General features: G+C 38.5%; 1 protein-coding gene across 3 annotated transcripts; it reads left to right on the forward strand.

Moving 5' to 3' along the window:
* The first annotated feature begins 1,316 nt into the window (after window positions 1-1,316).
* On the forward strand, window positions 1,317-19,118 carry LOC106043232 (uncharacterized). Of its 3 annotated transcripts, XM_048051375.2 has the most exons (3): window positions 1,317-1,845; window positions 14,709-14,772; window positions 15,858-19,118. In XM_048051375.2, exon 3 carries the CDS (start codon window positions 16,247-16,249, stop codon window positions 17,489-17,491), a length of 1,245 nt encoding a protein of 414 aa, XP_047907332.2. In that variant the 5' UTR covers window positions 1,317-1,845; window positions 14,709-14,772; window positions 15,858-16,246; the 3' UTR covers window positions 17,492-19,118. The 3 variants fall into 3 exon arrangements, with proteins under 3 accessions (XP_047907332.2, XP_066845767.1, XP_066845768.1); XM_066989666.1 differs by having other exon boundaries at window positions 14,709-19,118; XM_066989667.1 differs by lacking the exon at window positions 1,317-1,845 and having other exon boundaries at window positions 13,328-14,772.
* Window positions 19,119-26,759: the final 7,641 nt, after the last annotated feature.

Below are 26,759 nucleotides of genomic sequence, written 5' to 3' on the forward strand. Positions count from 1 at the left end.
CACCAGACAAAATATTAAATGAGGAATAAAGAGGTCACCCATGTCTAGCTAGTTGAGAAACACCTCCAAGACCATTCCTCCTTCTAAGATGTGGTACTAAGAATACGACAGGCAGCAGAGCATGGGGAGATAGAAGGTATGAGAACCCAAAGGAAAGCCTACGGTAGCCTAGGAACCAGCCTGACTGAGACGTATCTTATTTAAACTACGCCTTAATTCATTAATTTACTGGAATTTGCTCAGGATGAAACAGTTCATGGTATTATAGTTCTTTCCCCCATTGGCTGAGTAAAAAAGCTACAGTATGTGATTTATGTAAACCCTCAAATTACTTCTGTATATAGTCTAGATTAAGAGGTCCTTGCTTGCTCATGTGTGCAAACAATATACTATGGGCAGCATCGTTATTATATCATGCCAGTGGCCAGCAGATACTTCTCATATTTGTTGTAGGGCTTTGTAAGCAGCAAGGTAACCCTTGAACTGTGCAGTGAAGGTTGGTGCCATAGATTTCAGTGCAAGAATGGCTGAGTGAAATGTTCTGTTTTGTCCTTTGCCACAAGTCAGACTAGGTAATCAAAGAGAGACTTTCTGCTCCAGTATGCATTCATCCTGTTAGCTGTCTTTAAAAAGAAAAATGTCAGGAATAAATTTTCCATTTGATTTCCCAGATGAAAAATAAAGCAGTTTACTGACATTTTTTAATGTTTGCAAAAAGGTAATGTGTTATAAAAACTGATGAGGCAATGAAGGACTTATTCCACATATTAAACAATTCAGAAAAATGGTCAAGGATTAAAAATTGAAAAACAGAAGCAAAGTTAAGTAAATTCCTCTTAAATGAGATGGCAAATGGAAGAAAATAAAGAAAGATCAACAATTTCGTTTTAACCAATTGAGGGCATATTGAATTATCTATTAAAAAAAAAAAAAGAAAAAAAAAAGAAAAAACACAAACAAAAACAGTGCGGAGTCTTCAGAGCAGACCTTTTGTTCTGTGTTTGTACACAACAAATCATCCTGCCCTATCAGATTCACCAAGGAAAGAGGGGGAAGGATAGTGGGACAGAAGGTAAGTGCCTGCCTTTCCCAATGGAACTGCCCCATTTACTTTCATGCTTTAATCCGTGTGACAGGGAACACTTACGGCACTTTACCTGTTTCTCCCCGTGCTGTTTATTCAACCACATTACAATCAAGTCCAGAGTGAAGTAACCATCCAGGATTTAGTATGTAGATACAGACAGGTGATGAGTAGTAAGCCTTAGTAGAAGCTAAATTCATGTCTTTGTTGTTGTTGTTTGCTTCTTTGTTTCTTTGTGGCTGTTTGGGGATATTTTGGCTATTTCTGAAGCTTCCTATAACTCCTATGTCTACCAGACAGCTTGGAAATGCTGTTTAAATTAAAAAAAATAATGATAAAAAAATAAATAAATAAGAAAAGAATTTGTCTTCACTGGTGAGGATGAATCTTTCCCCCACACCCATCCTGTTTCCTGTTTCAGAATCAGATTGTTCCTATGTGAAAGTATCAACAGATGCTAGTTAAACAAAAACAATGCATGCCATTCTGCCTCCTAGAAAATCCAAATCACAACTGCTGTAAAAAATCTGTATTGGTCTGCTGCTAACAGGCTCAAAGTTATGAAATGAACTTGCATCTGTTCTGTCAAGGCAGAAACAACCTTTCCATGGCTGGAAGGTTAACCCGTGATTATTAGATACTCTAGCTTTCAAAATAAATAGCACCTGGCCTTATGGAAGTCAGTGCAAATGGTAGTGGTTTCAGTGGATCGATTTTCATTTCTTCTCATTCTCACTTTGTTGGAGAACTAATATGAAATGGTAAGTACATAACCATATATTAGACAAATAAATACTGTCAGAGGAAAAAAAGCAAAACTTTGAAAAGTTAGCTAACTTTGAAGAGTTATTCATTGACTGTTTAGTTATTCATTAACTGTATTCATTGACTGTATAGTGATCTCTGAAAAACTATTTTATGTCATTTCTGTGTTTTTTAAACATACATTTTACAGAGTATTAAAATTGTGCTAGAACTGCATAGATACTTGAGTGCATGAATATTTTCCTGCAACTTATAGTTTTCCCTCCGGTGTCTTTGTTTGGTCAACAATGAGTTTTATCAAAGTATATTTTCAAGAATCTCTCTCTATTTAGTAATATATGTATCCATTGCTGGCAATTAATATCATAAATTGCTATTACAATTCCAGAGTGTGTCTTTTGTAAATGCAATGATTCAATAATGTAATAGCAGAAAGTTAATTTAAAATCCATTCTTGTTTCCCAGTTTATTTTCAACACCTTAAAAAAATAACCTGTCCCCAAGATACAGCAATTTGAAAAAACAAACAAACAAAACAAACAAAAAAAACTTAATAGAGTTTCTTCAATACAAAAAATTAAGAAATTTATTTTTAACAGGGACTGTTATAATGGCAACAATTTATTTTCAAGGGCAAAACTTAGAAGACAAAAAAAAGTTCTGATGTTTGTAAAGCCGAGGCTTCCAAATTTGCAAACATCTTCAGAAATTAAAACCAGATAACTGATAGAAAAAGCTGTCCCTGTTTTGACATTAACAGGATCAGATGGGTGAATTTAGTTCAGTTTTGCTTTGTCAGAAATCAAAAGACTGCCTAAGGGCTATTAAATTGTCGGGTACTTTTCTGGGGAAAACTAATAGGAAGAAATGCTCACAGTAATTGATTAAAGATGACGGTTAATTCAGACAGTAAATAAGTAAGTAGAGAAATGATCCAGCACTGCTTTTAGAGTAAATTATTCCTAGTGCAGATTAAAAATAATGTTACATTAAAAAGAAAGCTCATTTTAAATGGACCAGAGGCTTGTAAAATCAGAACTGATCTGTTGTCAGTTTATTCAATTTCGTACACAAAACATTCAGATAAAAAGCAGTTTGGAATGTCCTGGGCTTATGGATTTCCATTGTGCTACAGTAGAGATGAAGCATCTTCCTTTTTGTATCAAGTTTTCTTGTCTGTCTTTAACTTCTCAAGTTTGGAGGTAAAATCAAAATATAAATCCTACAAATTTATGAAACTTGATTTATAAAACAGCAAAGAATGAACTGTTCATTCACTTCATGACAAGATTCAGAGACACAACAGAGCTCATAAGATTCTGGGATCATCAAATATTATCTCCCAGATGCGGGCCATGTCCCTTCTCTTTGGGGTAGATATATCATCACACATTCAGAGGCAGTTATAACATTTCCTTCTCCTTGAATGTGAGGTTAAGAGTGTTTTCCCATCTATGTTTTGTCAAATCAACAATGTGAATCAGGTTTAGAAACCCTCCATTGAAAAAGAGAACATGTACAGCATATTCCTGCAAACAGTTGTGCAACTGCTTGCAGGAATGTGCTGTACATGTTCTCTGCCATGACTGAGAGTGGTGAGCAGCCTCTCTGGTGCAGGAACCAGGGTCCCACCTTGAAAAAATGTTTTTCTTAAATTTTTTCATGCGTTACTCCTCCAGTCTAAATCTTGTTCAATGCCAGCTAAGTACTGTGGCCTCATCTGGACCATCTGACAATAACTTCTCATTGTTTAAAATACATAAACAGCACTGGGTGGTGACTCCCCTGACTCAAGAAGCATAGGGGTGCCATCTGGGCAGACTCAGGCTTTATGGTGTGTGATTATTTTTGGATGAAGATGGACTTTGTCATTATCAGAGGTTCACTTCATGAAGTACAGACTCGATAAGAACTTTACTTTTTAAAGTAAAATAACAAATTATGATTAGTTAGTGAGGTCCATAGAAACACATCCATTTGTGCTATGAAAGCTGATTCAAAATAACAGTATGTTGTTTTGTCTGTCAGGACAGACAGAACCATCTTGAGAAGAATTCTAGCTCTGAATGAACTTGCCATTCACTGTCGTGAGTGTTTTTCCTTCCGTCGTTAAGACTGCATTTACATGTATTTTATTTCTGAGCCTTCTCCAATTTTCTCAAATAGTTAATCATGAACGGTGAAGAAACATTTGGAATACAGCAAAGCAATTGCCTGGAGAAAAAGAAATAGTGCACACACTTTCTAAAATATTCTACATTTCCCCCCAAATTCTTCATGTAGCTATCCCAAAATTCTTCATGTAGATACTGACCAGGTACTTTGTCACTACAGTAACCATCTGGTTAATGAACTTTTCTCCACTGGGTGATACAGGAGCATTTTACATTCTCTTTTGTAAATGTAAACTGAAATGCAGATGTCAAATTTATGTCCCCAGTTCGGTCCTGTGTCTTGCTCCACAAGTAGTCCACAATGAATAAACATCTCATCACATGCGTTCTCTTTTGGAATGAGTTTATACTCGAGTATAAACCAGCTTCTCTCCAAAGCAATATGACTTGTTCATGGACTGATCACTCCAAAGATTCCTCCCAATAGTCATCATGATCACAGTTTGGTTTCCTTTATCCTCCTCAGTCCTCTAGTACTGTACAGGCTTTTTCCTCAGATATCTCATGCCCATGCCCAGGTAATGCCACACATACCCTCAGAATCAAACTGTGAAACCACACTGCTAGTTGGTTGTGACATGATGTTCAAAAAATTTCAGATACTTCGAAACAAAAACATCCACACAAATAAAATATGTCATATGGCCAGAGGGGTGTCAAGTGGATGTCAAAGACCGCAGGTCAGAGGTTGTCATGTGTGTCTGAACAAGCCATTTTAGAGACGATTCATGTGCTACACTGTAGGCAAGAGCCATTTTGCACTGCCTGAGCTGCTGTTTTGGGATTGCTGCCTAGAGAGGATGACTGTAGCTGTACAGGCATGCTATTTCATACAATAGTACATTGGTACCGAGCGCTGCTTTCAGCTGGCATCATTTTATTTCCAACAGAGTGCCTGTATCCTTTCTGCAACCCTAAATCCACTTGGACCACACCAGATAAGCATTCCTGCGCCTTAATCTCCTTAATCCTCTCTGCCTTAATCCCCACTAGCGCAAAAGCTAGGCACCTGATGGCTGCCTTTACTCTGCAAGCACTGCTGGATAGATGCTCTCCAATGCAATAACCATTGGTAAAAGTCAAGGAGTAATACGAATACTGCTCCTGCTTTTGCATCAGCTGAAGCAGTCAGGAGGAGAATGAGAGATTTCTGCTATTGGAGTGAAGGACATCAGACATCCTGGGACATGAGGGGCCCTCAGCTGTTTAATGTAAGCATAAAGTGTACAGAAAGCAGGACTCCCTTCCATGGGCTCCGTTCATGCTCATTTGTGCCGTCTTCTACAAATGTCCCTTGGCCTCACTGTGCCACAGTGTTCAGCTGAAGGAACATTTTCAACTTGCATTGTGTAAGGTCACTTCTAGCGAAGGTTATAATGGGTCTTCTGAGACTCAGTTTGTGCACAGCTTGGCCTCGTTTTCTCCTGTTTTAGAGGAAAATGTTCCCTGTCAGAAGACACATTTATTGAGAGAGATGGGGAAAAATAGGACAAACGAGAGCTCTTAAAGCCTTCCATACTTGCCATAATACCTATCTCATGTGACATGTGCTCCTGTATCTTTTCATGTTACCACACATTCCCTCTCTTGGCTATTACATAAGTCACAGGGACAAGCATCACTAGTGATGAATTTTCTATGCTCAAAAGGTAACTTAAACAATAAAACTATGTTTTATTATTTTTAGTTTTATTCCACCAAGTAAGGATGCCCACCTGGAAAAAAAAATCTTGGCAGAGAAAGACTTGGGGATTCTGGTGGACCCACTGAACAAGAGGCTGAAGTGTGTCCTCACGGCAAATAAGGGCAACAGCCTCCTGAGTTACATTAGGAAGAGATTTGCTAGTAGGTCAAGGGAGGTGATCATTTGGATTTCAGTTATACTCCTTACCTTTGGTGTTACTGATGGTGAACTTAAGTGTTTAGCATGTCATCTCCTGGTTGACAACATCCATGTAACCACTCTCTGCAGGTTAGATAGCTGTAAGCAAAAGTTTTTGTTTTCACCCAGGCAAAATACTGCCATTGTGTGAAGTGAGGGTAGGTTCACTACTATGTGGCATCTTTTACTGAGAAATTCATGCAGTTTAGGACCATCTCCAAGCCAGGTCTGGCACCTAAGTGTTTATAAATCACATTACCGCCAGAACAGACAAATGTTTTGCACTACTGTTTTTGCCTCTGCTGAGTTAGCAACCTCATATTCTGACCACAGTAATAATTAAAGGTATTTCAAAATTAATTTCCTCTCATGCAGCAAAAGCCATGTTCCTCATTCAGCACAAAATATGTCTCCCTATGAAGTTTTAAAACAAACAGACAAAAAACACATATGAGATAGGAAGCAGAGAGGGAGGTGTCGATCTCTTCTCCCTTGTAACAGATGACAGGACGTGCAGGAAAGGCACAAAGCAGTGCCAGGGGAGGTTCGGACTGAACATTAGGAAAATATCTTTACTCTGAGGGTGGTCAAACACTGGAACAGGTTTCTCAGTGAGGTGGCTGATGCCCCAGGCCTGTCAGTGTTCAAGATGCATTTGCATTTGGATAATGCTTTCATTAATACGCTTTAACTTCTGGGTAGCTCTGAAGTGGTCAGGCTGTTGAACTACAGCATCTTTGAAGGTCCTTTCCAACTCAACTATTCTATTCTATGAAAGTGAGATAAATGAATGAAGAATTTGAGTAAGATTCTTGAAATGCTCATGCACACAGCTTTAATGTACTTGCTTTACTCAGTGGAATATGTTTTCCTTCCAGTCCATTCTTTCCTTGTCCATTAACTTCAAAGTAAACTATCTAAGCACTAAAGCCCAGTAAAAGACACTTCAAGTACAAAATGTCATTCTATAAAAAATGTACAACAGACAATAGTGGTGAATTTAGATCTGGGGACCTCATGACCTGTAACTCTAGTATGTCAGTATGGTACTCACCAAAGACTGGAACAACAGGACAGAATGGGCTGTGGAGTGCCAAACCTGACATCTTCTATTAATAAGTTTAGAAGTGTTATCTCAGTCCTACTTCTTGGGTTTAGAGAGGATCATCTGCTGCAAGTCTTTATTGTCTGTGTAGACAATATATAAAACCTTCTTAGAAACACAGCTTAGAAGTACATGATTTGTGGAGAAAGATGAGTAGTCCATAAGAGGTCACGTGTTTGTGATTACATATGTATGTATGAGAGACTGACATGTGGGCATATACAAGGCAGGCAGAGAGATCTCCAGGGTACCTTGGGTTGGTGTATTTTTAGGTCCTGCCTCTAGCTTGCTACCAAACCAGGGCTTCTGCTGGGGAATTTCTCTTCCTTAATGTCATCTGAGCCAAAAGCTGTGAGGCAGCTGCCATGAGAAAGCAGCAGGGCAAAGGAAGGGATACAGGGAGCCTTTGCTTTTCTGAACTGGGAAAGAAGAGACCTATATGGGAATGGGGGGAGAGACTGGGTGTGCTTGGTCTGTGGTGCTTTCCCATAACTTCTCTTCATGGCTGGTGTCCCCGATGGCATTGGTGGTTCTGGGTTGTCTCAGGCTTTACCATGGCCACTTCACATGGGCACTTGGATGGGGACCAGAGATGGACAGGAATACAGGTCATACAGTGCCAGGCCACCTCTTGGAGAGCCTCTGGGCAACTTCATGCACTAAGCTAAGCAGGGATGTGTTATTCCCTCAGGTGGGATGGCATGGCTCTTCGGTCACCTCTGAACACAGCCACAGCCCTGTGCAGAGGGCATACAGAGCTGCACAGGCTCTCCGTGGCCATAGGGCACCAAGGATACTTACTTCTTTTTGCTTATAATAAAATCTACCCTTGATTTAATCTACTGGACTCTATATTAGTGACAAGACCAGGTGCCAGAGGTGTCAGCTTAGAGGAATTTAGGTAATTTACTTTATAAGTGGATTTGACTTATACTCTAAAAAACAGAGGTTGTTTAAAAATTTGAGATGAGGCTATGTCTGGGTGCCAGAAGAGGACAAGAAAAAGATTGGTCTGTCCAGAATGTGCCAACACTGAAGACAGCCATGGCTAGACATGTCTGAGGAATCTGCTACCAGATGATGGCCCAAAACACCTGCTGCCTTTTGAGATGTGAAGAAGAAAACTTTGTAATAATTATGTCTATTTTCTTTCTTGTTATTGAGGCGTACAGTTGTTCAAGCAGATTGGCTTCAGAACCATTTTAATGATGTACAAAAAGACTAATTAGCACGTAAAATAATATGTCAGTTACTCTTTACATTTCCTGGATTTTCTCTGAGAATATATTTGAGTAATTAGACTGTGGATGCCAAATGGTGGGAAGGAAACGCATTCCTAAGCTAATTGACATATGTCTCATTTTCTCTAATCTAGTTTTCTGTGCATTGATGAGAAAGACCAGCTTTATCTTTTACTCTTTTTATGCGCAGTAATGGAATTGCTCTTGGTTGCTTATGTATGCGTTGGATACTTCTCTGCAGCGTGACTTCTTTATCGGGAAAACAAGATAATAAGACTAATTTGAGACAATAGTCAGCTACTTTATGGATCCTGGAGTCAAATTTGTATTAGGGAAATGTAATGTTTTAAGGTGCAGCAAAATGAAATGGTATTACATTTATAATTAGTTTTGAAGTAGCTTGGAAAAAGTTATTTTGACAGAGTACTTCAATAAAGCCAGCACATTAATTTTCAAACTGTAAATTAGAAAAAATTACCTGAACTGTAACTGGGAGAAGAGAACCTAGGGAATCTGTACAGAAGCTTCAAAGTCAGAAGTGATTTTGAATTTGATTGTCTAAAATGTGGGGATCAAAATAATTATTTCGCTTGGGGAGGGCATTTGGCAAGCATATGAATGCAGAAACAATCTGCAGTTATGAGATGAATTTTTGTTTACTTTTACAGCCTTAATCCTTCAGAAGTGATGAAGAAGTGTACTTAATAATTTAAGTTCTCGAAGTAAAGTTATTAAGGAAACTACATAAAAATCTAATTATAGATATGAAAAACTTTGTAAATTCTATGATAATTGTTTTTATTTGTAGATTTATTAGCACATAGACTAAAAATTTTCCAAAATCCATGATCAGGAACACAGTTTTAGCATAGTGGTACATTTTTCTCTGTAAATACAAATATTTATTTTATAATAGCTATTTTTTTCTACCATGTTTTACCTTTCTAAAGGCAATGCAGTGCAATAAAATTTAAGACCTAGTCTAGACCATTCACTTAAAGTTATGAAATGACTTATAAGGAAAGAGTTCTAGTTTCTTCTGTGTCAGTTTCAGCATGCCACTTTCATCATGTAAATAGTCTTGAATTGAAGCATAGTGAGTGAAATTAAAATGGATTGTGATAATAATTATTTGTTATAAATTTCCCTGTTTTCCCTGATGAGCATGGGAGGACAGATGAGGTTTATCTATAATCTCAGAATTGCCTAGGAAGTGTTTCAATTTTCTATATCTTAAAACCCACAAATAAACATATCATTCTAGGAATTGTCTTATTGCATGTGAGGAATACAAAGTCATTCAAAGGCAGGCTGTACAGGAGAGAGGCCTCTTCAGTCTTATGCTCCAATGAATCTGCTCACACTGAACTTGCTGAGTTTCATGTAATTTCTAGTTCATGTTTTGTTACAGTTAGTTGTGTTATCATTAGCATCCTACTATTAGCCATGCTACATATATATTACATATTCCCAATATATATATATATAATCCTTATTTCATCACAGGTCCAACATTCATAAACTGGTATCTCAAACACCATACATACCAGAAAATATTCACCAAGAGGAGACCTTGACTCTTCTTTGTAGATGAGGGTAAGGAAAGGAGACAATTTATGCATGTTCATAGACAGTTCGTACTGTGTTCACTACTGAAGTTCAATTTGGCAATGTTGCCTGTCTCCAATGGCAAAATTTATTTGATGAAAATGATGTGAAGTTGTGGCTGCTTACAAATATGCAGGCCAACTTACTCTAGATGTGGGGTCAGGAATAGAAGCAACTAAAATCTTAACTGTAATTGCTTCTGACATCACTGCCACTTCATGGGACTCAAACAAAATGCTTTATTCCAGTCAGTATCACAATTAAACCATGCAGGAGATAGGTATGTGGGAAAATGTGTAGGTGATGAAAAACTCATTTTAGAGGAAATGGCATCCTCTTACTACTTTTCCTTCCCAGTGTCTAAAAATGATAGAGTGGATAGTTTGGTTGCTTGTTTTCTGCTTTTTGTTTTGTAGTTCTGACTAAGAGTCTATTGATCAGAGGACATGTGTTAATTGATCTCTAATGAAGCATTTGATACAGTGTTTTGTGGGCAATTAAAAAGGTAATAGGAGAAGAGTGGATTTGAGTGGATTTAATACAAGACATTTTTAGAGGAATAAAAAGGTGACTAAAGTGGATTTGGCAAATGTTGCTTGAAAGAAATTTCAGGCCTGAGAAAGTTTAAGAGTTTAATGGATGGTAGTAAATATCGTAATAATTAATTTCATTAATGACAAGGATTAGATACATGTTTATGAAATAGAGGCATAAATTATAGTCAAAACCAATTATTTTTGGTTGCACCATTCTTCAAAAAGACATTATTAAGAATATAATAAAAGTTCACATAAGACAGTAGCTGCAGCATATCTACAAAAACATGAATACATAGTTGCATAAACATGCATACACAAACATGATGTTACACAAGAGCAAAACATAAGGAGAAAAATAACCACCTCAAAACCCTGCCGTTCCTAATCTATGCTATTATGTAGGAAAAAAATGCATGTATTTCAGTAGTAAAAGATGAATGATTGAAAAGTTACCGGTTCTGAGTCATGACTAAATTATCTCAAATCCCTTTCCGAAGAATGAAGATTTCTACATTACAAGAATGATTTCAATGGCAAGGTGTGTAAATTGGCTTCAGAAGAATGTCTATGAAGGTCTCATTTGCTACAAGTGTAGAGCACAGCATACGGACTACTGTGGGAAAAGTCAACTGCATCCCAGCTGGACCAGAGAAAGAGACTCTTTCAAGACAGACATTTAAATAAGCATTGCCCTTGCCCACTGATAAGTGTCAATTACATAAATACTCAGGATAATGGTGTTGACCAGTTTACTAAATGGGAATGTTCACATATAAAAAGAAGATAATATCCTATATTTTCACTCTTTTTTTTTTTTTTTCTCCAAACACTGGATATCCTGAACTGACTGCATAAAGTACATCTGTTACTTTGACCCCATAAAAACTTCTTCATCGTTTTGCAAAATGCATGTATAAAATCCCTCCAGTTATTGTATTGATTGGAGGGCATGTTTCTGAAGGTATCTCCACTGCAGCTGTGTAGGACTGAAGACTAGAAAAAATATGCTGAAAATTATCTGTCTTGCAAATAGGTTTCACCAGTTAATGATCTTTGCATTCCCTTTACCATCTCTTCAAGTATGTGAAGATGCAGCCTTTATTTTCATTGTCGTATGTCACATATCTATATAGCAATCTCACAAGGATGTCAATTTTTGCGTCTACCCTGTGATTCAGCTGTGTGGGAAGACACCTAGGACACCTGTGAGAAGCCTGTCTCAGAAGTATGAGCTAGATGCCCTAATTGCAACAGACTGCCATGGCAGCCTGAGCTGAGTCCAGGTTCTTGTAATCACTAATGACATCTCAACTGTACCTTCTTCTGTTATATATATCCTATACATTCAGGGTTTGCCTTCTTGCCTAAATTGGCCAAGCAATAAGTAAGCCAAAAAAAAAAAAAAAAAACAAAAAAAAACCACCACTAATCTAGACAAATAATGAACCCAGGAGAAAAATAAATGAAAAAAATAATAATAAAATGTTTTCAACTAGAGCTGGTGCCAGAAGCAGTTTATTGCACGGAATAGCTCTAGTGCCAGATGAAAGCTCAGCATCAGGCTGATATGGCTTCACAGCTTCTGAGACTTGGACTGTGAGTAACTGCACTGGGCCACATAGACTTGCCTGAGTGTTTGGGGCTTTCTCAGGTATTTCTTTATTGAGTTATGTTGTTGCATGTAGGCATGCCTTTTCACACAGAGTGATGCTGTTAGGATGCAGCTCAGCAACCTCCAGCATACATACTTAAAATCACATCCAGCCAGAGTTTGACCAGGATATGATGGGCTGCACAGGAAGAGAAAGTGGAGAGGCAATATCTTAACAGGTTCCAGCTCATGCAAAGGTTCAAAGTCACCTTTGATTAAAGCCTGCTGAGCTCTGAACTTGGAGATCAGCAGAACTGCAGAGCAATGTCTCCTTGAGAGGCAAGTTTTCCCACCCTCCACTGCACTTTCAGTGTCACGCTTCGTCTCAACACATAACAGTAAAACTCTCCTGAATAAGGTAGGTTTTAACAAGAATCTTTTGGAAGAAAAGAAGTAAGTTAGTAAGTGATCAATCTCCTAATGTTATAACACCAGTTCTTTCACTCACTAATAAAGACTGTACTGGAATCAAAATGCACAAAATGTAGATAACCACAGGGTGCCTAATTATAGTTATTAGGACTAGGCTTTGTCTGATAGTTTTTTTGCTTATTTCTTTCCTGGTAATTTGCCTACAAATATGTTTTACTGTCTGTAAATTTGGCTGAATGTTATCAAGCCCAAATTAATGGAATGACTCAACCTATAAGTTGATGATTCAGATACGTCAGCGATGAGAGTTCATGAGAGGTTTTCAATAAATAAGTAACGAAACAGAAAAAAAAATAAGAAAATGCAAAGTGGAAACTCTAAGTTTAAATGTTCATTTTGGTTTATTATGTATTCAGAGTCTATCTGGGCATTGGCTTGCTCTTTTCTGTAAGGCATGAATATGATGAATTAACTAGATTTTTTATTGAACATTTGGGCTTCACTGCAATTATATCCAGCAATCCTGTACAGAATCTACAGGCATGAAAAATATTGCTGTTGGACAGCCATACACTAGACTATTATTATGCCACATTTTAACTAGCTTAATCCAAAAGAATTAAACAATGAGTTTTACCACACAAAGGTATTCCAAGCCTAAGTGAGCTCAAATAAATTGGGGAAAAAATGTCAGACTGAGTCTGAATTTTCCCTGCATATAAAGAAAATTCCAGAGATACAGTGTAGTGACCATGTGACTGCAATACGGTGTTTGATATAAGGTGTTCTCCTTCAGCAGAGTCAGTTTATAGCAATATGAATAATTAGCAATCACAATGACAATAATTCGTATGGATTAATATAAAAATTTGTGCAGTTTTCAGGATTTCAGTAGGTTTGTTTGTTGTTTCATTTTTGTAATAGTATTTTCTAGTTATTAGGAAATGGATTTTTATTTCCCCTTTAAAGGCAAAAGTAATGTTTGAGCTAAAAGTATTCTTGAAACTATACAGGTTACCATTTACACTCCATTATGCTCTGCATAAGTACAATCTTGCCACGTTCACCTTTCTTTCCTCCTTTCCCCCAATGCATCTGTCATTTCATACTTATTCAGAAAAAAAATGATTTATTATTATTCTCTAAAGAAAATTCTTTTTCATGATTGTACTTGTACTGCTGTACTGACAGCCCTAGGCATTGGTAAGAGCCATGTTGTTCTATATACACTGAGCAAACACATAATAGAACAAAGTCCTTTACAGAGAGCTTTCAGTGTAGGAGAAGAAAGGCAAGGATGAATACAAGGGGATGGACTTGTGTCTCCTTATTTAATCATGCAAAAGTCAGAAATGGGGTTCATATCAAGACCCACCTGACCTCATCTGAGCTACCTCACTGGAATGGCCACTTTGCACCGAGTCGTACACAGACTAGATATGATGAAGGACATAAATGAAGCTCACGTCCTTCTGGATCATCAGTAGGAGGCCAGGTGGGATGTTCCAAGGTGATGCACTGTGCTCAGACAGATGAATTTCACCATGGGTATTTTCTTTAGGCTGAGCAGAATCCTCTCTCAGCGCCATTGACCATGCTGGCTGTATTTGTCAGGTTATACTGGCGGGTTAGATACCTCATAGGTATCTAAGGTGGCCATCAATATCTCCTTTGCAGGAGTTGAATTTCCAGGTTTTATTCACAGCCAAAAAGAGTTAGAAACACTGCCAGAGATGCTCAAAGATAAAAATCCATGTGGGGTGAACCACACTCGGAAGTCGCCATTTTTCTCCAAGGACTTTTAAGGTACTCCAGGCTGGCTAGCTCAGGTTAAATACTCAATTTCTAGTGACTAAAATTCAGCATCTTGGTGCTGTTATAATCATCGCTAGTTTCACTGCTCTCTTTATTTGTTCATGAAGTTTTATTTTCCCCTCAGTATGACCTTTTGTCCTAATATACTTGTAAAAAAAATAAAAATCTTTTCCCTCCTACCTCATTGGCTAGCATTAACTGATTCTTGTTTATCTCACTGATGTATTGTGAGGAATAATTAATGTTTGTGTACTGCTTTGAAAATGAACATCATTGCATCAAATGCTAGAGTTTGAGGAGACAGATGCTTTTTGATGTTCTTATCTTTTTTGTGCAGGCTTTAATTGGCTCTGTATTCATCTTCCTCCCACTCTTTCAGTTGCAAGTTCAATTTTTTTAACCTTGGATCTTTGAGCAGTTTCTCTAAAAAAGCACAGTAGTACTCTTAATCTGCCCTATTCATCTCTTTCAGTTGTCTGAGTGCTCAGGGAGAAGACAAGAGATGAAGATGATATTTTGGGTCACAATAATGAAAGGTATGATGGACATATATGCTAGTAAAATGGAGCAAGGAGAAACTTAGAGGAGCTGTAGAGAAGGGAAAGCAGAATTATCCGTGAAGAAAGGAGCTCCATCGTCTTGCTCCTGTGCTTTTAATTCTGACTTTGAGAAGTCCTTCACTGGACTGTCATACCTGTAATATATGGAGAAAAGGAAATACTTTTCCCTTTTGTGGGAGCTTTTAAACCTATTTGCTTCAAAAGGGTGAGGAGAAATATAAGCAGAACAAGCAATGGGTTGGTAAATTTAAATCCTGAAGGAAAAGAAAAAGGTAATGGTCAGCTCTCCTTGGAACAGGCTTTGCTTTATTTCTCTGGAGAGGAAGCAGAAGTTTTACCACTCGCAAACTGAGAAATTAAACTGGACAAAACCACTGAAAACATATGGTACTGTGGAAGTATTACAAAAATGTTGATATACAAGATGTCCTGGAAGTATTCATATTTCTAATTCCAGAACCATAAGGTTTTGTGTCTATTCGAACAGCTAAATTTTCCTTTACATATTCACAAAAGTGCATGTTAATTTAAATACACAAATGTTAACAATCCACAACAAACAAGCAAAAAAGAAAAAAAAAACAGTAGACAAAACTTATTGTTGTGGACAGACAGGGATCTGATTACCTGAATTTGATTCACTGGCTAGCTATTTGCTGAATGCCTGGCCCTGTGAAAGCTAGAAAATACATAGATGTTATTATCTCACAGTTGACTCACACTGAAACATATTAACATTTTAGAAACTCATACAAAAATATTCTGAATAAAGTACATAGAAGTAAAGAAAGAAAGAAAAGAAAAAAAAAAAAAGATCCAGTCTCCAGTCGTAATAAGTCTGGAAAGAATTTCTCTGAAATAGGTTAATGCATAAACAGAGATTATACAACCAGACCTGAAACCCTTTTCTTTGAAAGATATTGTTTTGATATTACATTTTCCAAAATTCAGTCACTGCTTTTAAATGAATGGAGACTTTGTAAATATACTTGGTAATGGTAAGTGAATATTTGGCCCATGTCAACCCTATTTAATCATTGAGATTAAATCTCTCTTTTTAGGACCAAATTCAGTTTGGCTGGAAGCAGTTTTTTATGATTAAATTTTTTGACTGGACATTGCAAGCAGTGCCATGAGATTTAGCTGACCATCTGTACAGCCTGAGTATTGATAATGACTATCACAACCTGTATTGGGTCAGGAACTGGAACTGGAACAGGGGGATGCTCCTGAACACCTGCAGTACATCGATGATATCATCGTATGGGGTAACACAGGAGAAGAAGTTTTTGAGAAAGGGAAGAAAATAATTCAAATTCTCCTGAAAGCTGGCTTTGCTATTAAACAGAATAAGGTCAAGGGACCCGCACAGGAAATCCAGTTCTTGGGGGTAAAATGGCAGGATGGACGTCACCACATTCTGACGGATGTGATCAACAAAATAACGGTTATGTCTCCGCCAACTAGCAAAAAAGAAACACAAGCTTTCCTAGGCCTTGTGGGATTTTGGAGAATGCATGTGCCAGGCTATAGTCAGCTTGTGAGTCCTCTATATCAAGTGACTCAAAAGAGGAACTCTTTCGAGTGGGGCCCCGAGCAACAACAGGCCTTTGACCAACTCAAACAAGAAATAGCTCGTGCAGTAGCCCTTGGGCCTGTCCATACTGGACCAGTTGTGCAAAACATACTTTACACTGCAGCTGGGGAGCATGGGCTCACCTGGAGCCTCTGTCAGAAGACCCCAGGAGAAACTCGAGGTCGACCTCTGGGGTTCTGGAGCCAGGGCTATCGAGGATCAGAAGCCAATTACACCCCAAGTGAAAAGGAAATATTAACAGCATATGAGGGGATTCGAGCCACTTCAGAAGTCGTTGGTACAGAAGCACAACTCCTCTTGGCCCCACGGCTACCTGTGTTACATTGGATGTTCAAAGGGAAAATCCCCACTACGCATCATGCAACCGACGCTATGTGGAGTAAGTGGGTAGCGTTAATTACACAGCGGGCTCAAATGGGGAAACCCAACTGCCCAGGAATCCTGGAAGAGATTATGGACTGGCCGGAGGGCAGGGATTTCAGAGTACTGACAGAAGAGGTAACTCGTTTTGAAGAAGCACCACCATACAATGAGTTGCCAGAAGACAGAAAGCAGTATGTGTTGTTCACTGATGGATCCTGCCATGTGGTAGGGGGCCATCGGAAATGGAAAGCTGCTGTGTGGAGTCCCACAGAAGTTGTGGAGGCCATGGAAGGGGAAGGTGAGTCGAGTCAGTATGCAGAAGTGAAAGCTATACAACTGGCCCTAGAAATTGCTGAAAGAGAAAAATGGCCAATACTGTATCTCTACACTGTCTCGTGGATGGTGGCAAATGTTCTGTGGGGGTGGCTGCGGCAATGGAAACAGAACTGGCAGCGCAGACATAAACCTATCTGGGCTGCTACCCTGTGGCAAGATAGTGCTGCCCAGGTAGAAAACCTGGCTATAAAGGTACGTCATGTAGATGCCCACATGCCTAAGAATCGTGCCACCAAAGAACACCAGAACAACGAAGAAGTGGATCGAGCTTCGAAAATTGAAGTAGCTCAGGTGGACCTGGACTGGGGACGTAAGGGTGAGCTGTCTGTAGCTCGATGGGCCCATGAAACATCAGGACATCTAGGGAGGGATGCCACATACAGATGGGCTTGTGATTGAGGGGTGGACCTGACCATTGAGGCCATTACACAGGTTACCCATGAGTGTGAGACCTGTGCTGCAATCAAACGAGCCATGAGGGTAAAGTCTCCCTGGAATAAGGGGGAGATGGCTTGGGTTTCGATATGGTGAGGCCTGGCAGATTGACTACATCGGACCACTCCCATAAACCCGCCAAGGCAAACGTTACATACTTACCATGGTAGAAGCAACTACTGGGTGGCTGGAAACATATCCAGTAAACCATGCCACGGCCCAAAACACTATCTTGGGCCTGGAAAGACAAGTGCTGTGTCGTCATGGTACACCAGAGAGAATTGAGTCTGACAATGGGAGTCATTTCCGAAACAATTTGGTCACCTCCTGGGCCAAGAGACATGGCATTGAGTGGGTGTATCACATCCCTTATCACCCACAAGCCTCTGGGAAGGTTAAGAGGTACAATGGATAAAAATTATGTTACGAGCATTGGGTGCTGGGACGTGGAAACATTGGGACATAAATCTACCAGAGGCCACTTGGCTAGTTAACAACAGAGGGTCTGACAGCCGTCCTGGTACTGCTGAAACAAAACCCCTACACACTGTGGGAAAAGCTAAAGTCCCTGTAGTGCATGTAGGGAAGTGGATGGGGAAGGCGGTGTGGGTTGCTCCTGCCATGGGAAAAGGCAAACCCACTTGTGGGATTGTCTTCGCCCAAGGACCAGGGTATACCTGGTGGTTAATGCAGAAGGATGGGGATATCAGGTGTGTGCCTCAAGGAGATTTAACCTTGGGAGAAAATTAATCTGTAATCCAAGTTATGTGTTGTAGGAGGACACTGCAGAACCAACAACAGGTCAACTTCGCAAGGAACCGGGCAAGTGCAACAGTGATGTGAGCTAAGCTGATGCTGGTGTCAAGAAAATCAACTTCGCCTGCCCTGAGTGATCACTTTGACAGATGAAGCTGAAACCATCAACAGTTTTTATGAACATTTTTGGGAAAGATCTATGGAATGAAAAGAAGTACAGACGTATAAATACTTTAATGGACAGAGAACAATGGTGATGAGAATATCTATATACTAAACTATGTGGGACCTGAGTGTGACACAAATGTTATGGAATAAGGGGTGGAGGTTGTGTTGGGTCTGTCTAGGATGGAGTCACCTTTCCCTGCAGCAGCCCACACAGTGCTGTGCCCTGCACTCGTAGCTGGAACAGCACTGGTATCATTCCAGTGTTGTGTCTATTGCTGCATAGTGCTGGCACCGCATCAGGACTCCCTCCAAGCCCCCAAGAGCCAGCAGGCTAGGGGTGGGCAAGTGATGGGGAGGGGACATCGCCAGGGCAGCTGACCTAAACCAACCAAAGGGATATTCCATAACACCTGATGTCCCACTCAGCAATAAAAAGGGGGGCTCTCGTGGGGGAGTGGGCTGTCCTCCTGAACAACTGCTATGCGTTTTTGAGGCCCTGCATCCCAGGACATGGCCAAACATCGCTCGTTGATGGGAAGTAGATAATAACTTTATTTTCTTTCTCTCTGTGCTTCCATGTGGCCTTATTGTTTCTTTTGTTTCTTTTTCCCCTCATTCCCTTTCCCTTTAATTAAATCATTCTCATCTCAAACCTTGAGCTCTTTGTGTTGTATTTTCTCTCCCTTCCTCTTTGAGGGGGGGGGGGGGGGGGGGGGGGGGAGTGAGAGAGCGGTTCTGGTGGAGCTCAACTGCCCACCTGAGTAAAACCACCACACAACCTCAATACAAAATTTTAGGTATGTTGCTTACAAGACATCGATAAGCCAGGACTTCATTTTCACTAGGTCATTCATTTGTAATAAATTTTCAGTAGCAAACAAATTGGTAAAGCTCACAATCTGTATAAGGGCAAATAAGCAGCAAAAATGGTGAATTATATTTTATCATCTTTATCTTTGATGATCCAGAATACAGAATAGACTGTTTTAAGGCAGTTTACACTTTTGAAGTAACTTTGGTATGTAAACACCAAAATGTTGTATAAAATTAAAACTTCCATTCTTCTAGCAGCGTTATTTTCAGGCAAAGCTGCTAATGGTAGAGAGTCAACACTGTCAAATTAGGTCTTAAAGATTGTGGGGAAAAGTAGAGCCATGTTTAGTTTCACTTTCTATTAAAGACCAGACAAAAAAAGGAAACAAAAACTGCCACTTATTTTGCTGGGTTTGCCTTTCATAACCAGCGAGTTCTTGGTTTAAAGCACGGATAATGACATCTTCGATGGAAAGCAGGGTGGGAAAAACTTCAGTTACTTTACACAAAATCTTTCTATTCAATCTTTTCCTTTGCTGTGTGACCTTATGTACATGCCATACTTCTCCATGTAATCCAGGCCTGTACGCATTTTTTCTTGGTGTTTGAGTTTTGCATGAGACTTACACAGAGTCTCTTGTTGCATAGGTTGGTCATTCATTATTTCAGCTGACTTTGTTCCTGTATTTTTTGGTATTGTTTTTATCCATATTGACAGGCCATGCCTTATTATTAGGAAAATATTACGTAAAAACAAATTACAAAATGTTTTTTTTTCCTTTTTCCAAAATGTATTTTCATAGAACAGTGTAAGCATTAGTATGACCATTTAGTTTTGCACCTGTTGTTACAGAAACAACACAAAACATCATAACAACTCTTTGCATCCCTCCCCCCCCAAAAAAAAACAATTTCCCTCGTTCCACTGGTTCCAATCAATCAATTATTTTTTTCTTAATTTTATTTTTTTCTTAATTTCCTTTCAAGCTTTGATAGTAACTGTGCTCTAGCATAGTGCTGTTTTGGTTAGGTAACTACTCTGTGGTCTTTAAGGTCACCTGTAATTAAGAAGAGATATTATATTCAGATGAAATACATATACTGTACAGTGAATATAATTCATAATGAATGTCATTTTTATGTTCCCTCCTGATGGCAAAGAGCACATTTTGTCCCAAGGATGCTGCCTGGGGCAGCAGAGGTAAGACAGCTCTGGCTCCTGAGGAGAGATGGAGATTAGTTGAGAATACCTGCAGTGCTTCAGCCATGCAGCATCCCCTGCGTGGATGTCAGAGCAGGTAGTAAGCTACACCAAGAGAGCTGCCTCTCCTGGAAATACCAGAGTGCATATTAGCATGTGGTTTTCTCTGGTTTCTGAAAAACATCAACATTCACTTAATAGAAACAGAAAACAAAGACAACATGACAAGGGAATGCATTGTTCAATTGGGGCTTTACGTATTACAGCAGAACCAGCAAGTGGCATTAAATCTCTTCCTGAGTTAGAAAAGAGCCAAAAACCTAATCTGGAGGGAGTACAGCCAAATATCTTCAAGCTGTAATTAGCAGAGGACTACATGTTACATTTTGCTACAAGGGTTTAAAAATTACTCACCAAATGGAATACATTCAAAGAACATTTGAAATTGCCCCTCCTTTATGTTTTCAGTAAGTTCTGTGGCCTAAACTCTTAGCTAGGACTGTCTAGAGGTATTTAGCCTACCTTTTTTTCCAAAATCTCCCAGACATTCTTCCTAGAGAACAAACTCAAGCCCTAGTGGAGAAGGGATCTTCTTCTTCTTCTCCTTCTTCTTCTTCTTCTTCTTCTTCTTCTTCTTCTTCTTAATAATAATAATAATAATAATAATAATAATAATAATAATAATACTTAAAGTAATTAAAAAACCATCACTGAACCCCAGAGCCTGAGGACTGAGCCATATATTTTCACCTGTTCATAAGATACTATTCTGCTGCTACAGGGCTCATGCAGATTGTGGATTTGTCATTTTAAATTACTATTTCCTTGCAGTTCATATTCAATTTTACATTAAAATATAGGCCCAGTTCATCAGGAGTTGTACATCAGCTGTATCTACCTTAGCAAATAATTTAGTACCATGGGAGCAGGTAGGTAGTTCTAAGATGATGCCTACTTCTACACCAAAGGTGGCTTAAGGTGTTTAGATCCAACTAGACATAGATTCCTGGAACCAAACATTCCCCACGTGCATGCAGTTTGAAGATATCTAAAGCAGCAGTCACTAATTCAGTTCCATGTGGCCTTTTGGGGGTTGGAGGGCATATAATGCCCTCCTGTAGGGGAGTTCCTGCTTAATGTCTTATGGAAGGCTGGTGGTTCCTTTGCACACCAACTTATTCTTACAGCAGACCCATTCAGAAATTAAGTAAGTTGTGTGATAAATTCTGGTTCAGTCAAATTTTAGTAAAAGTCACTTTTATTAGACTGCGAATTGTTATAAGGGACTGCAAAGACTAACAGAACAGAATTTCTCAATCAAGTCATTAATCCTATTATAGGAGGCAGACAAGCCATTATATTTTAGCATATTACATATTTGAGTTTCTGGTGCACATTCTTTTTTATGTTTTTGCATTATAAAATCTGTTTTTTCTAATGATTTTAGACTGGTATTTCAGGTTAGCTTCACAGAGAACTGATACTCCTAGCTTTGAAAAAAATATTTTAGATTCATTTCTAATGTTGCTTTTCTATATGCCTGCTTTTTAACAGTAATATATACATGATATGTAAGATCATTGCCTGGGGCTACAAAATAAAGTGCTCTCAGCCAGAATGCTTACATATACTTCTAGCTTTTCATAGGGGTCAGTGAGTAAGGTAATGCATTTCTTGTAAAATGTAAGTCAATTTCAGATAGAAACATATGGATTTCTTGTTTTGTTTATGACTACCTCTGATTGTGTTCACCCAGCTTACTAAGGTCACAATTCATCACAATACTATAGTACATAGTTAAGTCCAGATATTGTATAATTCCAATATAACTCCTAAATAATAGAAAATACTATTATTCATATAAATAATAGAAATTAAGGTGAAAAAGTTAAAACTTTTTTTTTTTTTTTTTTTTTTTCCCCTCCAGAAAATAGCTATCTAAATACATAATGTTTTGCGAGGCCTTTTTGGAAATTACAGCTGCTGGATGAACGAGACTTTACCTGGTGTATTGCTGATGCTACCAGAAATGTAAGGTATAGTTGAAGGCAATAAGTTGTTTTCACTCTAACAATAGCAAGGTGGAAGGCAAAAATTGAATGGGGTTTTGCTGAAGAATATGCTTAGATAAAATAGATCTTTGGACAGGGACTAAGGTCTCCTCTCCAGCTTGCATTTGACAAAACCACATTACATTTTCTTTGTTCTCCCATCTCAGCCCCTGTTCAAGTCAACCGCAGCCAAATAATAAGTTAAAGAGGTATCGCCAAAGTCACTGGTATGAGATTTTTAATCAAAACATCCAGACACATTTTTCTCTAGATGTTACAATACTTCTCTCAGCATGTGCTATGAGAAAGGGTACTTAAAGTTGTAGGACTGTTTGACATAAACCTTTTAACTCAGTTCTCTTTGCATTTTATTATACAGAACAATGCTGATTGACCAAAAGCCCCAAACTGATTCTGAGGTCCTGTACTGGATTGCACTGGCTGGGATCTTGACCCAGAAAGGATCACAAAGAAGCTCAGGACTGTTTTTGTCCTTTTCATCCAATTCCAATTACTTTCTGATGATTTTAATTTGTGGTACAATTACAAGTTTGGTTAATACTCAAGCATTTATTTTTCCTATTTTGAAGTTATAGTTATCTGAAAACAAGCAAACAAACAACTCCCATCCCCCCCAGACCTGTGTCTAGGTGCAGGACTATTCCTGATAAAGATTGCATAATCAGGTTTGTAATTTTCACAGTGAATCCAATCTTTCCATATGAGGAGAAATTTCAAATTATTCTTTTGATGTTTATTGCATTAACCCTGGTATATTAAGAGAACTGAAACATTAAGTGAATTTGTGGGAGAAATCATTTAATAAAAGTCTGTAAGAATTTCCCTGCAAAAGACCCTTACACTGCATATGAAATTGCATTAGATTTATCATTTGAGGTGCAGGATGAGTTCTACGAGCACACAAACCAGGAGATCCAATTAATGCAGACAGCCTGTAGACTCTTCTGTTCCTTTAGCACAGACATAAGGAAAAGCAGACTTGCTCACCTGGAAACTAACAGCAAGGAGAGCAAGGTTTTGCTTCTCCCTTGTTGCAAGAAGGCAGAGTGCACCCAGGAGCAGCTTCCTCACTGTCTGGGTCTACCTCACAGCAAGACAGGTCAGAATGAAGGAGACTGGAGAGAGGAGAAAGGGAAGGGTTATGGTTAAATCTTGTTAGTATACCACATTTTGGGATTCTGATTTCTGACTTTGCAAGGTTGCTCTAGAATATATGGAAATAAAATATTAAAACACCTCCACATGGATGAGAAAGGGAAGTATTTACCTGGATGTGCAGCAGGTGCAAGAGGACACAGGTGGAGTTGTTTCCAGTGGCACATCCCTGATCCAAGGTTGTCTTTAAGCTACTCCACTGTTGGTGCAGACCCATATGGTTACAGATTGCTACAGCTCAGTGAAAATCAGGATTTTTTAATTATTATTTATTTTTCACAGGGAAAGAGATGAATGCAAGTGCCAAAGTGGAAGCAGCTAGTTCTCCACAGATTCTCCAAAAGGAATAGCTTCTGTGCTTGCCAGGCTATTTTGGAAAATCAGTGTATATCACATACATCACATTTCAACCCCAAATTATAAAAGAAAAAAAAAAGGGGGGGGGGGAAGGGGGGGAGGGAGGCTAATATTAAAACTGCAATAACAAAAAAAAAAAAGAGATTTTCTAATGTCTCACAAGGGATAAATCTGTGATATATTAAGAGAATATGACCAAAGAAAAGGTCACTTAGTCATCTTAGTCATTTGGATGAGAATCTGGTCTTTCAGAGCTCTATCTTCCTTACTTCCCTGTTTTTGTTCTGCTTGATGGTCTGGTTATCACTTTTTTTTTTTTTTAATAAATAACAACATAAACCCTGTAATTTCTTTGAGGAAGAAAAGTGTACCTTTAGAGTGACATCTTCAGGAGTTCTTGGGCACAAATGAGATTATTTATGATTTTTCAAAGTAGAGTTCCTTTTATCAATTGTGGGCCTGTTTGCACCTCTGACAGGTTGTTTTGATTTGTTGGGAATTTGCATCTCCACCAAGGGTCATAGAAAATTATGTCTGTGTTCAGCAGCAAACAACCACAACCATTGTGACCATGCAAAGTATTTTATTGGTTTTCTTATTAGTATTAGAAAGTATTAGAGACTTGAATGGGAATTAGATCAAGAATTCAGTGAGAAAATTATAAGATACAGTAAGGGGAAAGAGTCATATGGAACTGCAACAGAACAACCAACTGACGTAATTACACTACGTAAGAAATGTAGTGTTTGAAAGACATGAAAAGAACTTGTACTCTTGGGTGAACTCAGCTCTTAAGGATTATTGTGAAAGACCTGGGAATTTCATTTTAAAGCAATCTTTATTTTATCAGCTTTTTCTTCTAACTTTGTTGTTTCATTTCTTTCGTTGTCATGGTATTCACTCCCTACCCCCTGTTGGTTTTAAAGCCCGTCAAAGTTTGTAGGGAGTTTAGGTCCAGTGTTTGAATTCAAACTTGCTGTAGATTATATGTTGTTTATCATACTGGTGTCCCTTTATTTATATCACTTGGAGGCTTACCCCACGGTTACCAGTGAAGCAGAGGGAAGGAAACAGAAGACTCCTACCTGGGGACCTGCTCAGTGTGAGAAGGATTCATTTCCCCTACTTCTTAGACCGAAGGCAAATTTAACCATGAAGCAAACGCTTAGCTAATCAGATGCATCTCTCCATCCCCAGTTGTGCATCTGTACCCTATAGAAAAAGATTTACAAAGCCAGTCAGAAAAGCTATACAGTAGCAGCCTGGCTGAAGACATTTATCTAGTGGTTCTCTAGTGCTACACATATAAATAGTGCCTGCAACAGGATGAGAATAGAGGTTTTTAGTTCATGTGGTATTGTTTCTTAATAGCCCTAGCAGGTTTATTGAAAGACAGTGTCTTCAAGTCTGTTTCTTAAAAAAAAAATAATTAAAAAAAAATCATAGGGGAAGAAAGACATTATTCATCTCCACCAAGTGAACCAAAAATAAAGTATGCCAATGCACAGGTCAAATTCAACACTCAGACACCGCTACAGCAGAAACTTCCTTTGGCAGCAAGAGCATCTGAATCTGGTACGCAGTGCCTCATCAGGGAATCACGGAGCCACATTCATTCCATTTGTAATAGGTGAACTTCATTACTTTACCAAGTAATGATTTTTATAACTGTGTGACAATTATTTTAGAGTATAGGTTTCTTAATAATAAAATCTTGATATAGGCCCTTACCTGGATTAAATCTTTATTAAGCCCATCCTTTTTATTCACTCTGCCAAAGTAAAAATAAAAGATGATTTAAATTAGATTAAAAAACATAATAATGAAAAAGATGTCCATTAAGTTAAACATACATTTAAACCTAATAATCTGGTAAAACTAATTTCCAATAATGCTTTGTGATTCACAAGAGAAATACAATCAAAAAGGCTACAGTAAATGTGTAATTGTTTTTACACAACTAACAGATAACAACACTGATGACACTTTGTCAAATGTGTTTCAAATGGTTGTTGAGAAGGCCCCGACTCTGTCCTAACAGGTACCAGTAGCAGCACCAGGAGAGTGGGCAGTGTTGTTATGTCAGGGATGTTGTTCCATGGCCAGTCTCTTCAGTTTGCACTTTTGACAGGAAAAACAAAAGCAGGTAACAACAACATAAGTAAAGAAATTCATGCACAATATGTCAAATAAAACTGGCCCTTCTGACCACCCTTTATACATACTCATCTACCTTTGCTTTTCTTAGAAAACAAAACAAAGGAAAGCAAAACAAAACACAAAACAAAACAAAAAACACTCACCAAAACTAGTCATTGTTTTTTTAAGCATCTTGAAGGACAGGAATAAATTACTGCACCTTGCTTAAGATACCGTTCTCTGCCTTTTCAGCCTTTTTTTTTTTTTTTTTTTTTTAAGCATTGAGTATTTGTGCTCTCAATATCTCAAAATGAGTTCAAAATAAAATAAATAAATAAATTCCTCCAATGATATGTTCTTTATTTTCTTCAGTTTTCTGTCCATGAATGAGTAACATGAAATAGTGACTGATTAGTGGTGCTGGGGGGGATAGCTGTATGGATCCCAGTACTTTTTCTCAACAACCTTATTCCCAAAGCAATGTTACTGGCACAGGAGTGTTTATGTGTTCACCTTATACTTTGCATACTAAGTGTATGAAGGTCTTCTGAGCATCTGTGTCAGTTCTAAT

The sequence above is a fragment of the Anser cygnoides genome, chromosome 1, assembly GCF_040182565.1.
Source record: "Anser cygnoides isolate HZ-2024a breed goose chromosome 1, Taihu_goose_T2T_genome, whole genome shotgun sequence".
NCBI classification, from domain to species: domain Eukaryota; kingdom Metazoa; phylum Chordata; class Aves; order Anseriformes; family Anatidae; genus Anser; species Anser cygnoides.

What these genes read in the sequence shown, in the direction of transcription:
- LOC106043232 (XM_066989666.1), top strand. Translation starts at nt 16,247, where the DNA reads ATGTCTCCGCCAACTAGCAAAAAAGAAACACAAGCTTTCCTAGGCCTT.